We start from the raw sequence: 16,080 nt of genomic DNA, 5'->3' as shown, positions 1-16,080 counted from the left end.
TTAAACCTCAAATACACTACAAGTTTGACATGTTCTCCTGCAACAGAGTGATCAAATTAAAAGTCCTCTCATCTCTCCGATGGTCCTCTCTCTTCTTCTCACTGAAGCCAAGTCCCATGTTATGTAACACAGTATCTCTATGTGCTCTTCCATTTAAGGATCAAACAGCAGCATATGCACAACCACATGGGGTTGGCCATGGTGCTGTTGGGGTGGGGGGGGTGTGGTCGTTGGTGTAGTTGTACTTGGTCATCTACTCCACATGCAGAATCTCAGTTTTCATGTCACTTCTCATTGACTTCTTATTTTTCATTGGGACAATGGGAGTATTGTATTGTGTCCTGTGTCTAGCTCAAGGGCACATTGTCTCTCTCTCTCTTTCTCTTTCTCTCTCTCGTTCTCTTTCTTTCTCTCTCTCTCTCTCTCTCTCTCTCTCTCTCTCTCTCTCTCTCTCTCTCACACACTCATTCACATACAGTAGCTATCAGTGTGGGAACCCTCTGTCACTGATCTGACTGTTGCGTCATTGTGACACTGTGTCATTGGCTACATTGATATGGCCGCAGAGTAATTAGTATGCATAACAGTATTGACAGTACCACTTTTGCTGAACGCCACTGTGTGTACAATGTACAATGCACTTCCGGAGTAGGAAAGCAGTATTGTTTATGGCGTGTGAAGGGCAGTGTTTACATGGTATTTTGAATTAAAAGAGTCGAGGTAGTAGAGTTAGTATCATAATGACAAATCATTAAAGTGAAAAGGGATGTACTTCTAGTAAATATCTTGCAGGTGTATTAGAATATAAAACTTGATTAAAAATACATTCCTGAACACTGCTGAAACCCATGGGCCCTGTGGTTTTGAGTTGACCCGTGCATCACTATTGAGGAGGTGCTTAAGGATTTAGGTGCAGTGGTGTACAGTGTATTTAATCATTATCACACTAAGGAAGTCTTAATCGTCATTAAGAGCCCTGAAACAGATGAAAGGAGTGATTAAGATCAGAGAGATGGTGTTTTGACCCCTTCACTACGTTGAGGATCTAAGAAGTGTATCAAGTTCCTTTTAAACTGAATCCACAGAAACAGATGCCTCCGCCCGCCATTCAGATCTCATAAGATACACCATTGGATGGAACTGAGTGCTATTTTTAACCACTTGGATCCCCCATGCTAATGCTTGATTGTCCAGACCTCCTCCCTTTGATATAGGAGATATTAGAGATATAACCTACCTCAAACATAAGTGCCCCCTGGGTGACAAGGGGCCAACTCTGGGAGCGTCTCCAGACCGGCTGGAGAGACTATAATTACCGGGGTTGTCTGCACCAGCCGTGGGTTTGCCTGGCCATCAATCACAGTGCACCAAAGCCTCAGCAAACATCGGAGTGAGATCGTGAGGGAAATCTAGCCCAGTCAAGATGAATGACTGCAGCTTTCCAGCAAAAAAGTGAGAAACTGCCGGGGTGATTATACCAGACAGACGGGCATTACTCTTCAAGCCCTTTTGAGAGTGGACATCCACATTCAGGTGAGGCTTTAGGCCTTGAAAGAGAGATTTTGTTGAAGCCTATATATTGAAGCCTAATATTTCTCAATGTGTGCTTTACAGCCCATGCTCTTCTTTCATTCTGTACATTTAGCTTGAAATGAGAACACGGTACAATGGACAAAAGATAAATCAGTACCAGTGTACAGATCTAGCCATGGCCGGTCCTACCCCGGGGTCGTTATTCCCTGCAGTGGGGTCAGTCAGTCTCTGGTCTCCCTCCACCACAGCAAATTAACCCTAACGGGTCTGTCACTGCAACCATTTACACGGCATTTGGTCTCACAAAGGCCTTCAGTCACACTGCTGTCCCTAACACCACCGAAGAGTTCAGGATGAATGAGCAGTGGAGGAGCGGAGGGAACGAGGGGGAACGAGGGGAAGGGAGGGAGGGAGAGAGGGAGAGAGGGAGAAATAGATGAAAGGAAAATAAAGAAGCACGCTGCTTTGCCCGGTTCCCCCTCGAGGCCCGAGCAGAGTTTCACTGATACTCATCTCTCTCTTGTTTTTTCTTGTGTCTGCTGTGTTTTTTAGGCTCTAGCCGATGGTGTGAACGATAAGGGCCTAGGTGATTACTGAGAGGATGGAGAGAGGGTTGAGGATGGATCGGAGGGTAAACTGATGGGTTTGGGGTTTGCTGGTCAGATAAAGACTGAGGCTCCGATAGTGCTTGGTACTGAGTCCGCTCCAACAAATCGCTACAAGTTAGCTGTTGATGTTCTGTCACTGTGGCTTGGGCACTGTGTCAATCCTCCCTGGTCTTGCCCATTACCCGGCCCAGTCGAGTGAAAACAGGACCCGGGCTGTACTGCATGTCCCAGCCGCTGGTATACACAATCATATGCACCCTCTACACACACACACACACAGACACACACACACATACACACACATAATGGCAGTTTGTAGTCCTCACTATTTGCAAAGCCTACACTGAATTATTACTGTAGTGTTATGTGTTACTATGCACATGTCCCATCTACTCAAACGGCTTGTCTCACAACGAAAAATACAGTATTTTAGCAGTTAGTCTCTAGTTACGTATACAAAAAGCCTACTATCAAGAGTTATCTACTGACATTCAAATTCAAGTCAAAACCACGTTGTAGTACAGTTTTAGTAAATGTCATGTCTTGTTGGTGCCGATATCTATGCTGTGTTAGTTTGCCTTTAGGATAATGTGTGTGAGAGGTAGCTTTGGGATAATGCAGCAACAATTGAGCTGCGGTCCTCAGTATTCTGCAGCTCTCACTGTGAAGCTCTGCACTGGGGTGTGGTGTGGCCTTCTACGTGATGTCACTCCCACAAAGCCTAGGATGTGTGGTTGTAAGATAAAATGTTCTGGGGTTGTTTCTGTATAAAATCTCGGTGTAGTAAAAGTGGGAGCATTTAACAGTGTCTAACAGTGGAGGCTGCTGAGAGGAGAACAGCTCGTAATAAAGGTCCGGAACGGAGCAAATGGAATGATACCATTCCACCTATTCCACTCCAGTCATTACCACGAGCCTGTTCTCCTCAATTAAGGTGCCACCACCCTCCTGTGGTGTCTAGGTGTTCTAGGGCTTATTAGTGCTAGCAGACAGTTTGAGTTTGGTTTTATTGGACTATAACACATTTTGTTTGTATATTATATGTTCATGTGCGCGCGCGTGTGTGTATGTGTGGAAAAGACTGTAACTAATGCCGTGCACATAGCACATCTGAGCGTCCCTGCCTGCACTCATTACCTACACCCTGGAGGTGGTCCCAGTCCCACCGTATCCAGGACACACCTAATGCAAAATCCACTTTGGAGCAGCAGCCTCTCCCATCTCTCCTGACTGCTTTATGGACCGCTCCCCCGACCTGATCTGGAGCGACAGACAGCGCACAGGGGGCCACCAGAAAGGGGTGGGAGAGTAAAGGATAGAGACATTGGATGAAGGGAGTGAAGGGACAGGACAATTTGAAGTGTGGAGTGATATACCAGAAAAGGCTAAAGGAAAAGCCTGGGGACCACCTGCTGTCAAAAGTTTTTTATCAGTGTGTGTGTGTGTGTGTGTGTGTGTGTGTGTGTGTGTGTGTGTGTGTGTGTGTGTGTGTGTGTGTGTGTGTGTGCAGGCATATGAGTTTGTGTGCATACATCAGGGCTTGACATTACATTTTTTAGTAGGACAGATTTTTTACTTGTTCAAAGGTCAAGTAAAAGAAAATGGTCTAACACCATTTGAACACCATTGTATGATGCTAGGAACCACTTTACAAAATAAAATGCATTGCTATCTTCCTTACCATAGAGAATCAGACAAAAATGTAGGCTACACTGCTTTTTGGCTTCTTTGCATATTGAAGCCTGTCACATTCAAAATTCAAAATACAACACTGCCCCTTTAAGGCTCTCCTGGAGGATGGTTGGCCACACTTGGAAGCCTATAAAATATTGCAACATTACGATTACAACCAGGGCTCAAAATTAAGGGCATCCCGTCATCCCTGGACAATAGAAATATGTCTACGGTTCAGACTCTGGGACAGTTTTGGGATGACAGATCCAAAATTCATACAACCACTGCACATTAAGAAATGTAAAAAATCAATGAGGCTGATGCAACAGATCAGACCGTTTAGCTTAAAATGTTGATAAAGTTGCATTTCTTCATTTTATAAGCTCAACAATGAGCACATGACTAGGCTACGTGTGAATGTTCCAAAATGCAACCAGGAAAACACTGTCCTCAAAAGCGCATGTGACAGAGATGAAAATATCCATTAGAAATGAAGAAAGAGGGGAGCTCTGAAGATGCATCAACTAGCATGGGTTAGGGTAGCTTGGGGGAAAATGCCCCCCTTAAAGGAAAGGTTCACCCGTTTTGGATATTATATTGTTTTTTTTCATCTCTGAGCGATGTTCCATCGATTTCCTGGGTCATTTCATGTTTTCATGTGTATTGGCGTTCAAGCATGCAGGAATCTGTCCGGTATGACATAGCACTGTGATAAAGTCGCTCTCACTACACTGGAATTTAATAGGAATACGAGTTTTAGATCGTGAAAACATCTATCATACATGTCAGATTTCAATGCTGGCCAATATCATAACTCGGGAGGAAGTCTTCTCTCGAATAAGTCATTGATCATATTTTTGCGATATTCCTACCTCGAGAAATTAGTAATTTAGGGTCGAGCACATTTTTCCTAATTGTCTGCCTCTTTAGTCTAGGGTGCATAGAAAGGAGATAGGAATCCAATGTATAGCGCCCCACACAGCAGATTGTCGACCAATCGTGTTCACGTTGTCATGCTGCTAAGCTAATCGCCGCGCAATCCCTTCTCAAAGTCAGTGTAAATGTCGACGTGCCTATTTTCCTCGAAAGTACATAATATCACAATTCCAAAGCTATACGATATTACAGATAGCAAGTTAATTATCTCACAAAATATTTGTAATGTTGTACCTCTTGTTGACGAAATTTGGGCTAATGTTGGGTTTTTGAGAAAAACTCCCTAGAACATGAAAAAAAGATTAGAATATTATTACAATGTTGGCCTCTTATCCAATTCTGATAGGAGTAATTCATTGATTTTGTCCATTTGGACAACTTATCTACACTGAGTATACAAAACATTAAGAATACCTGAACTTTCCATGAAATAGACTGACCAGGTGAATCTAGGTGAAAGCTATGATCCCTTATTGATGTCACTTGTTAAATACAATTCAACGTGTACCATTCAGAAGGTGAATGGGAAAGACAAAAGATTTAAGTGCCTTAGAACGAGGTATGGTAGTAGGTGCCAGGCATACCGGTTTGTGTCAAGAACTGCAATCCTGCTGGCTTTTTCACGCTCAACAGTTTCCTGTGTTTATCAATAACGGTCCATCATCCAAAGGACATCCAGCCAACTTGACACAACTGTGGGAACCATTGGAGTCAACATGGGCATGCTTTCGACACCTTGTAGAGTCCATGCCCTGACGAATTGAGTCTGTTCTGAGGGCAAAAGGGGGCAACACAGTATTAGGAAGGCGTTCTTAACGTTTTGTATAGGACAAGCGTTGAGCCCTGATACATGTTAGCAACCATGTCTTTCTTCATAGGTGTACGGCTGGTGTATTTATGTAAGTGGTGCATTGCCAATGTTTGCGTGAAGTGCACACAGAATCACTTATAATGAACACGTGTGTTTTTGTGTACGTGTGTGCATGTGTGAGCAGGTGGGTGTCCACAGAGAGTAAATAGAAGGCTGTGCATGACTGCTCTACACTGGAACCAGTTTTTTCACTCAAGCCTTAAGTCGTTCACCTGTTGGCATCTCTGAGTACAGTGTCCACACCAGAGCCATAATGGCTGTGCCCTCGTATGTATTCCTCTGTAGAGTTTCTGTGTTCAAGCCTCAAAAGATGGATGGCAGTGTTTGTCCCCAAGAAACAATATTTCAACCCCTCACTGTCTCTGTTGGTTTGCTGTTGCTCACTGAGTAGATCCACAAATCAGACGAGCTCCTGGCTGTCAGTGAAACACTGTCTAAGGTCTCATATTTTCCAATAGAGCGTTATCGAACACCAAAGTACACTCAGTGCGCAGTGACTGACATGAAGTGACGGACAGTGGCCTCAGTCCCAAGGGACAACAAGGCCAGCCGCAGACGACGCATGGCTCCATACAAGCGCCCTTGCATTATTAATTGGATAAAGTTAGATTCTTTCTTCGCTCAGCTACACCGAATGTGTGGGCTCATAAGATAAATAATCTGGTCTGACTCTGCACTGCGGGAGGGAGGTTATTTTGTTGTTCAAGAAAGCATCAAAGTGTTTATTTTGGTTTTTGTGTTAAGTGCGTAGTGGAAAATAATAGGGCATAGAATGTTGTTTTACATATGCACCAGGGACCTCTGTGGAGAAAGAGGTGACGATATTCATAATGTTAAATCCCCTGTTAAAGACTACTGTAGGAATATACTTCACATCAATTGTTGCCCTTTTAATTTGTGAAGGCAACCACACATAAAGAAAATTCTGTTTTCAAATATTTGCATATTTTTTTCTGTTCTTCAAAGCTGGCATTGGTTTTGCCTGATGACTCATCATGAATTTAATTCCACTGCTCTATCGATCACTACATACATTCAGTTTAAAACCTCCATCCTAAAGTAATTTGTGTGACTTCAAAATGAGGGGCCTTGTACAAAACAAATTCATCAGCGATTGGATCGTCTCTAACGGGTCTAACCAATCAGTGTCAAATTTGATAATGTCATCATCTAGGCCGGCTCTGGCCCAACCCACCGCTGTCTGGGACCAATCAAAGCGGTCAGAATTGTTTTGCATTCTAGAAATCGGCGGGGAGGGAGGGAGGCAAATCCAGACTCATCGTGGAGAAGAAACATCCGTTGGGCGGAGCGATGTGGATGGGTAGCCAGGCAATCATTGGCTATGAATGATCAAGAGCAGTGGTGGAAATTGTTAGAATAGTATTCTAAGTATTGGTTGTTAAGATTCCGGGTGGGTCAGGCTGCTGCCGTGCCCTTGAGAATAACACTTCAGCTGAATTGCTCAAAATGAACATCCAGCCGCATTAATGGAATAGCCTATGTGAAGGATTTAAACAGGTGAGCCACTTACTGATAAGTAAAAGCATCTTGTAAGCACACAGAACATTTTTTAAAGCTGAGACAAAGCTGAAATATTTCACCCTTCAAACTATGAAATGTTTTGTCCTCGATGAGGGACTAAGCCTGCTGTGCTGCACATACATGAGCAACCTGCTATAAACGTCAGGAGCTAATGGTGTGGGCCATAAATCCCCTCCAGTTCGATATCTGAATCTGGAGGGAAACGCAAAGCACTCTCTCCCCGCTCATCCACATCAGACTAAGCCATGCACGAGATTAGCTGAGTTGAAGTTGGCTTGGCACATTAATAATTCTCTACCCGAGACGGAATCAGCGCATTAAAGGACATGATGCATGTTTTATAGCTCTGTGCTGCATTTCACTCAATGTGTGCTGAAGACTATGAGGCTAGCTGTGGTGGGGCAAACACACACATGTACCCTCTTGGGAACCGTGGTACAGGGGAACCGTGGTACAGGGGAACAAGGTTGCACAGAGGCCTGGGCTGCGGTTCAAACGCAAGAGGTTTGAATAAAAATGGTCATTAAACTGCTGAGGGTATGATGGGACCTGTGTCTTGTAATCAAAGCAAGCAGTGGTACAGTGATGGTAAACTCTCCCAAGCTGAGCAGTATCTCACACAAGTACAGTATCAGTGAAAAGTTTGGACACACCTACTCATTCAAGGGTTTTTCTTTATTTTTACTATTTTCTACATAGTAGAATAATAGTGAAGACATCAAAACTATGAAATAACACATATGGAATCATATAGTAACCAAAAAAGTGTTAAACAAATCAAAATGTATTTCATATTTGAGATTCTTCAAAGTAGCCACCCTTTGCCTTGATGACAGCTTTGCACACTCTTGGCATTCTCAAATCAAATCAAATCTAAATCAAATCAAATTTTATTTGTCACATACACATGGTTAGCAGATGTTAATGCGAGTGTAGCGAAATGCTTGTGCTTCTAGTTCTGACAATGCAGTAATAACCAACGAGTAATCTAACCTAACAATTCCACAACTACTACCTTATACACACACGTGTAAAGGGATAAAGAATATGTACATAAAGATATATGAATAAGTGATGGTACAGAACGGCATAGGCAAGATGCAGTAGATGGTATCGAATACAGTATATACATATGAGATGAGTAATGTAGGGTATGTAAACATAAAGTGGCATAGTTTAAAGTGGCTAGTGATACATGTATTACATAAAGATGGCAAGATGCAGTAGTACAGTATATACATATACATTATATTAAGTGGCATTGTTTAAAGTGGCTAGTGATACATTTTTGATCAATTCCCATCAATTTCCATTATTAAAGTGAGCTGGAGTCAGTATGTTGGCAGCAGCCACTCAATGTTAGTGGTGGCTGTTTAACATTCTGATGGCCTTGAGATAGAAGCTGTTTTTCAGTCTCTCGGTCCCTGCTTTGATGCACCTGTACTGACCTCGCCTTCTGGATGATAGCGGGGTGAACAGGCAGTGGCTCGGGTGGTTGTTGTCCTTTATGATCTTTATGGCCTTCCTGTGATATTGGGTGGTGTAGGTGTCCTGGAGGGCAGGTAGTTTGCCCCCAGTGATGCGTTGTGCAGACCTCACTACCCTCTGGAGAGCCTTCCGGTTGTGGGCGGAGCAGTTGCCGTACCAGGTGGTGATACAGCCGACAGGATGCTCTCGATTGTGCATCTGTAGAAGTTTGTGAGCGCTTTTGGTGACAAGCCGAATTTCTTCAGCCTCCTGAGGTTGAAGAGGCACTGCTGCGCCTTCTTCACAACGCTGTCTGTGTGGGTGGACCAATTCAGTTTGTCCGTGATGTGTACGCCGAGGAACTTAAAACTTACTACCCTCTCCATTACTGTCCCGTCGATGTGAATAGGGGGGTGCTCCCTCTGCTGTTTCCTGAAGTCCACAATCATCTCCTTTGTTTTGTTGACGTTAAGTGTGAGATTATTTTCCTGACACCACACTCCAAGGGCCCTCACCTCCTCCCTGTAGGCCGTCTCGTCATTGTTGGTAATCAAGCCTACCACTGTAGTGTCGTCCGCAAACTTGATGATTGAGTTGGAGGCGTGCATGGCCACGCAGTCGTGGGTGAACAGGGAGTACAGGAGAGGGCTCAGAACGCACCCTTGTGGGGCCCCAGTGTTGAGGATCAGCGGGGTGGAGATGTTGTTACCTACCCTCACCACCTGGGGGCGGCCCGTCAGGAAGTCCAGTACCCAGTTGCACAGGGAGGGGTCGAGATCCAGGTTTCTCGAGCTTGATGACGAGTTTGGAGGGTACTATGGTGTTAAATGCTGAGCTGTAGTCGATGAACAGCATTCTCACATAGGTATTCCTGTTGTCCAGATGGGTTAGGGCAGTGTGCAGTGTGGTTGCGATTGCATCGTCTGTGGACCTATTGGGGCGATAAGCAAATTGGAGTGGGTCTAGGGTGTCAGGTAGGGTGGAGGTGATATGGTCCTTGACTAGTCTCTCAAAGCACTTCATGATGACGGAAGTGAGTGCTACGGGGCGGTAGTCGTTTAGCTCAGTTACCTCAGCTTTCTTGGGAACAGGAACAATGGTGGCCCTCTTGAAGCATGTGGGAACAGCAGACTGGGATAAGGATTGATTGAATATGTCCGTAAACACACCAGCCGATGTGTTTCTCTCTTGGAATTCTCTCAACCAGCTTCATGAGGTAGTCACCTGGAATGTATTTGAATTAACAGGTGAGCCTTGTTAAAAGTTAATTTATGGAATTTCTTTCCTTCGTAATGCGTTTGAGCCAATCAGTTGTGTTGTGACACGGTAGGGTTGGTATACAGAAGATAGACCATATTATGGCAAGTCCATATTATGGCAAGAACAGCTCAAAAAAGCAAAGAGAAATGACAGTCCATCGTTACTTTAAGACATGAAGGTCAGTCAATGCGGAATATGTCAAGAAGTTTGATAAGTTTCTTCAAGTGCAGTTGCAAAAACCATCAAGCGCCATGATGAAACTGTTTCTCATGAGGACCGCCACAGGAAAGGAAGACCCAAAGTTACCTCTGCTGCAGACGATAAGTTCATTAGAGTTACTAGCCTCAGAAATTGCAGCCAAAATAAATGCTTCACAGAGTTCAAGTAACAGACACATCTCAACATCAACTGTTCAGAGGAGACTGCTTGAATCAGGCTTCATGGTCGAATTGCTGCAAAGAAACCACTACTAAAGGACACCAATAAGAAGAAGAGACTTGCTTGGGACAAGAAACACGAGCAATGGACATTAGACTCGTGGAAATTGGTCCTTGGTCTGATGAGTCCAAATTGGAGATTTTTGGTTCCAACAGCCGTGTCTTTGTGAGACGCAGAGTAGGTGAATGGATGATCTCCGCATTTGCGGTTCCCGCTGTGAAGCATGGAGGAGGTGGTGTGATGGTTCTTTGCTGGTGACACTGTCAGTGATTTATTTAGAATTCAAGGCACACTTGACCAGCATGGCTACCACAGCATTCTGCAGCGATACGGCATCCCATCTGGTATGGGCTTAGTGGGACTATCATTTGTTTTTCAACAGGACAATGATCCAACACACCTCAAGGTTGTGTATGGGCTATTTGACCAAGAAGGAGAGTGATGGAGTGCTGCATCAGATGACCTGGCCTCCACAATCACCCGACCTCAATCCAATTGAGATGATTTGGGATGAGTTGAACCACAGAGTGGAGGAAAAGCAGCCAACAAGTTCTCAGCATATGTGGGAAATCCTTCAAGACTGTTGGAAAAGCATTCCAGGTGAAGCTGGTTGAGAGAATACAAGAGTGTGCAAAGCTGTCATCGAGGCAAAGGGTGGCTACTTTGAAGAATCTCAAATATAAAATATATTTTGATTTGTTTAACACTTTTTTGTTACTACATGATTCCATATGTGTTATTTCATAGTTGTGACATGTCCAATTTAGAAAGTTTGAATTATCAATTTCACAGGTAGTTTACTACACATTTAACAATAGAATATCTGATAACAGAAAGCTGTTATTAAAAAGTGTGCTCATCTTACTCTAACTTCCATCCATACTGTGCTATAGTATACAGCATTCAATAACATTCAGCTGTTGAAAGGCATTTTGAATGAATAAATCAATTACTCCTTAAATGCACAACAAAACACCAGACATATTTTGTTACACTGTAAGAAAGCTTTACCGCAGGATGCACACACACACACACACACACACACACACACACACACACACACACACACACACACACACACACACACACACACACACACACACACACACACACACACACACACACACACACACACACACACACACACACACACACACACACACACACACACACAGTGAGAAGCAAATTCCAGATACAGTACCCCTGTGATGAGCCACACAGCACAACTTAAGAGATTGGCCTTGAATGTCATTTTCCCACAGACAACTGTCTCCCCTCTAATATATCACAGATCTAAAGGCCCAGTTTCATGGTCATGAAAACATTTGATTACTTTTCTCATACTAGTGATCCTACCCTTTCTGATATCAAATCATATCAATCTATTCTCTTTAACTTAGGCTCAAGAGATACATTCAGGAAAAGCTAAAACACTTTGGAAAGTCATAGTTTATTAAAGTATGTTATTGTTCAAGTAACGTAATTAAAACTATCCCCAGGCACCTGCAATGTTTGTGTGCGTGTTTTAGCCGCCCACAACCTTGAAATTGGGGTCTCAGTGAATCAATGGGCCCAGTGACTGGGACAACTGGCTGACTGACCTGATTGGGTTTCTCCCTGCTGATCAATAAGATACCACCCTCTGCCCCTCTCTCTGTCCCCCACTCCCCGCCCGTTGTAGGATGGCAGGACGCCTTCATCGAGACTCGTAAAAACAACCCTGCGCACTACGGTAAATCAGGGGAAATTAAGGCTGCCCAGCCTCGCGCTCCAATGGATTGCCCTTCCATTCACCCCCCGCCTTTGTCATTGGGCTCATCAATACAGCAGATGACTCGGGTATTGGAGGCTCCTGTCTCTCTCTCTCACCCCCTCAGCCCTGCAGCTTGTCTCCTCTGAGAAAACAAAACCTGCGAGGGTGTGACTGGGCCCTCTTCTCTCTCAATAATAATACCGGTGTGGTTGAAGTCCTCTTCCCCCATATTGAGAGATCCGGTAATGACTTGTAATAACGCCATCCCTGTGGTCTCATTCTTAACAACCAATAGTACGGCCAGTCACACCCAGCCCTCCCTTCACTTTCGCTGAACTAGAATTAGCCCTTGGCACTGCGCCAGCCAGCGCATGTCAATAGTCCACCAAAAAAAAACAGCTACGATTATCTCACAGTGTACTAGAAGCCGTAGTCTGGGCTCTCCACAAATAGCTTTACGCAAACACTCCATGGTCACACCTATTATCGCTTGTGAGAGCACAACCACCTCCACCCTGCCCCCCAGCCACCCTGTCCCACTGGCCCATGACCCCTGCTACTCTCTTACCTAGAGTTGGTCATGTCTGTCTGGCCACCTCTGCTCTTCTCCAGGCCCAACTTGGTGAAGATGCCCACCAGCACCATGATGGCCACCACGCCACAGATGATGTAGACGATCATGTGGGTGCGGTCTCGGTCGGGCTCCTCCTGCACCTCAGTGACGGGGGCCGCCGGCTTGCCGGTGTTGGCCCAGACGGGCGTGTCGTAGTTGGAGCAGGACTCCTGCTCCAGGCTGTGCACCTTGAACTGGCAGCAGAAGCGGTAAAAGCAGGATCCGCAGCAGAACAGGTAGACGCCCGCGTTGCAGTTGAACGGTGGGTCCCATTGGCCCATGACGTCATAGTAGCCCCGGCAGCGGCTGCCTATCATTGGGATGGTCTGGTCCTCCGCCACCGGAGTGGCCAGCGTAGCCTCCGGAGAATCAGAGGTGGCTGCCGTCTGGTTGGTGGCCTGGGCATCGGCCCCAGCCTCTCTAGAGTTCTGGCCCAGTGAAGTGAAGCCCAGCAGAAAGCTGAAGGCGAGGCAGATGAGCACAGAATGGGCAGCCATGTTTGATACCTGTGATACCTGCTGCTTCTGTTCAGTTGCTGAAGTGTCTCAAAGCTGGTGCAGGCCAATAAACACCAACTTCAGAAATGCAGGCTTCTTACTGGCCCCAAAACACTGACATGGAAAAATAGCCTTTTAGGTATTTCACACACTAGAGACTTGAAAAGGAGTTGAGAGCTTATGGATTAGCCTATATTCATAGCAGCTGCCTGAAAGAATAAGAGCTTTCAATTACCTTGTTGAGAGTTATAACTGCACTCAGTTACAGGGGGCTCAGTGTGAAGTAATAAATTGCCATCAAGAAGGGGGATGAGCAAGTAAGTGTAACAAACTAACCCCGAATCTCAACCTGCTCCTCACGAATGAGTCCCCAGTGATTCAGTCCCAGATTCAGACACACAGTTCTGGCAGCGTTGCGAAAATACCGCCCTTTTCTGCCAAATGTCAATAGCAGATGTGATCTGAAATCTGGAGCACCTCCAGTTTAGGAGGTGTCACCCAGAAATGAACTGGCCCGTGGCATTTAAAAAAAATCTCCCCTCAATAAAGAAAGTGTTATCCGTAAATCAGAGAGATTTGGAATCCCAACAGCGCCAGCGGAAAAGCAGATTCCTCAAGGATCCAAGCTCCTTTCTGTAAACGTCTTCATTTAGGAGAGGGACACACAGATTTTGATAATTGCCCTGCCAAGCATTAATCAATGCTGAAGTGGGGGAAACGGCAAAGCACTGGAACTTCTAGATAATCCACTTGTCATAATCTATAAATATGGGAGTTGTTGATATTCCCCTATCAGATTATCTTGCCTCGAGCAACTGCCTGGTCTCCAACTGAATGTCCATTTGATTCTTTGTTATTTTTCTTGTAGCCATTTTTAATCCCTTTGCTAAGTGGAACATGATGCTCTCATTCCTTTCCTTTCCAGATGTGCAATTCCAGTTAGATGTTATTCTACAATTGGTCTTCAATATTATATTATGCCAGAAAAAAGGTATGTTGGTTTTTGTTTCCACTCCCTCTAGCGAAAGCACAGCCTGCAGTTCTTCAATATTGTCCTATGAGATCTGAAATGATGATTTAGTCCAGATTTAAAAGAGGTCCTCAGAACCTGAGGAAGGCAGCCTTTCTCACACACACTCACGCACACACACACACACACTCTCACAGACACACACACACATTCAAATCCATAGGTGACAGCGCTCCGTCAGTGTCAGTTTGGCTTAATGGGTTTAGAGGGATGGGGGTCCAGTCACTCTCTGTTGTTGTGGGTTTCTGTTGGTGCTGTCGGATCGGCTCCACACCACACCTGAGAGGGATTCTAAAAAGATGGGGTCACCAATACAGCTCTGCTGCCAGACAACTAGAACCCCACAAGTGCTACCAAGCAGGGGATAGGGGAATGACAAGGGCAGCGTGCTGAAAAATCCCCCCAGCCTGTGGAGTCTAGTCCAGTCCTCCCTAGTCTACATTTATGAGAAGCTCACTTTTGAGCGAACATGCGGTGTAATTACATTTCTGCGTAGTGTCCAACTTCTTTACTGTAGTCAATCGTTAGTTGCTTTATTTGTTTTGGTCCCTTCCTTGTTTTCCTTGTCTTCGTTTATTTACCAAGACTCCATAATCCCTCTCTTCTGCTTTTTTGTTGTTGTTTCTTGCTCTCTGCTTTCTTCTGTTTTCCTCACTTACCTCTCCCTCTTTCAGACACAACTAAAGAGCAGGCTTTCTGCCGCGTTACTGCTGTGAATACAGGAAGGTATTACTGAGCCTGTGGAATGCGGTCCATGCATTCAACACACCCAAGCCTCAACTCCCCAGCCTGTTCCAAGGGCAAAATAACTGGAGAGGCGACAACAAAAGGCAATGCAAAATCCTGTTTTCAAGAAGCCTTCAAAAATGGGACTGCAGCAAAGCTGTTTGTGTTGTTTGTGGTCTTTTATCACGCTCATTTGCAAAAAGCATTAATATGCAACAGTTTTACAAAATGCTGCACATTAGAGCAATCTTCCAATTGTTATGCAAGGGACCTCAACACAGTCCTTCCCCAAAAGCAGCTTCTGTGAAAACAGGCATAATTTGATATATATGTATAGGAATTTTAAATATATATCACATGTATGTGTTTTCTCTGTTTCTTTGCTTATGGAAATCTCCAACAGAAATGGGATGAAACAGGATAACGAACAGCAGTAGGATGCTTTTTTTCATTCCATCCCCTCTTTGCTTTTCTTCAGAAGTGTATTCCTCTGTTTTCCTTGTCCCTCGCTCAGAGCTTCTTTATCCCGTCTCCGTTGATGTTGCACTACTGTGCTCTGGCAGGACTAAATGCTCACACGCTCTCTCCCTCGCTCTCTCTCTCGCTATCTCTCACTCGCTCTCGTGAGCGAATGAGCGCACTTCTCTTGGTGACTCCCCCCCCCCCTCTCTCTGTCACTGACACCCTCCTCCCTAGGCTGTGTCCCATGTTTTTTGTACTCTCTCCTTCCAAATCTCTCTCTTTACATCTTTCCCCATCTCTCTTCCTTTCTCTCGTTCTGTTCTGTTTTCTTTTTTTATCCCCTCATTTATTTTACCTCCTGTCTAACATTTTCTGTTTACCTTGCCTCCATCCTCTATCCCTATCCATTCCCCCCCTCTCTCTTTTTAAACCCCCCTCGGTTCAACAGATGAGTGCAGTGGTGCTGACTGCATGTGTCCATGTGTGAGTGTGATTGTGCTAATTCCTATGCACCCCCCTGGTCTTTGTGTGAGCATGTCTCTAACATGTGCTGCAGGATTTGATTTACTGAGGGAGTGAGAGAGGAGAGGCAGGGGAGTGAGCAAAGGAGAGTAGAATGCGAGAGAGAGAGAGAGAGAGAGAGAGAGAGAGAGAGAGAGAGAGAGAGAGA

At 44.9% G+C, this 16,080-nt stretch overlaps 1 protein-coding gene across 2 annotated transcripts in view; it reads right to left on the bottom strand.

The window, feature by feature from the left end:
* The window catches only part of LOC139577093 (protein shisa-8-like), a 77,877-nt gene extending 62,320 nt beyond the window's left edge, over window positions 1-15,557 (bottom strand). For both annotated transcript variants that reach the window (XM_071403896.1, XM_071403905.1), the window contains exon 1: window positions 12,651-15,557. In XM_071403896.1, coding sequence (XP_071259997.1) covers window positions 12,651-13,192 — 542 coding nt within the window. In that variant the 5' untranslated portion in view covers window positions 13,193-15,557. The remainder of the gene's footprint in view (window positions 1-12,650) is intronic.
* Between the last annotated feature and the right edge of the window lie 523 nt (window positions 15,558-16,080).

Source organism: Salvelinus alpinus, chromosome 1 (genome assembly GCF_045679555.1).
Source record: "Salvelinus alpinus chromosome 1, SLU_Salpinus.1, whole genome shotgun sequence".
Taxonomy (NCBI): Eukaryota; Metazoa; Chordata; class Actinopteri; order Salmoniformes; family Salmonidae; genus Salvelinus; species Salvelinus alpinus.
The sequence above is the reverse complement of the archived record's forward strand: the minus strand, read 5'-3'. Positions and strand labels throughout refer to the sequence as shown.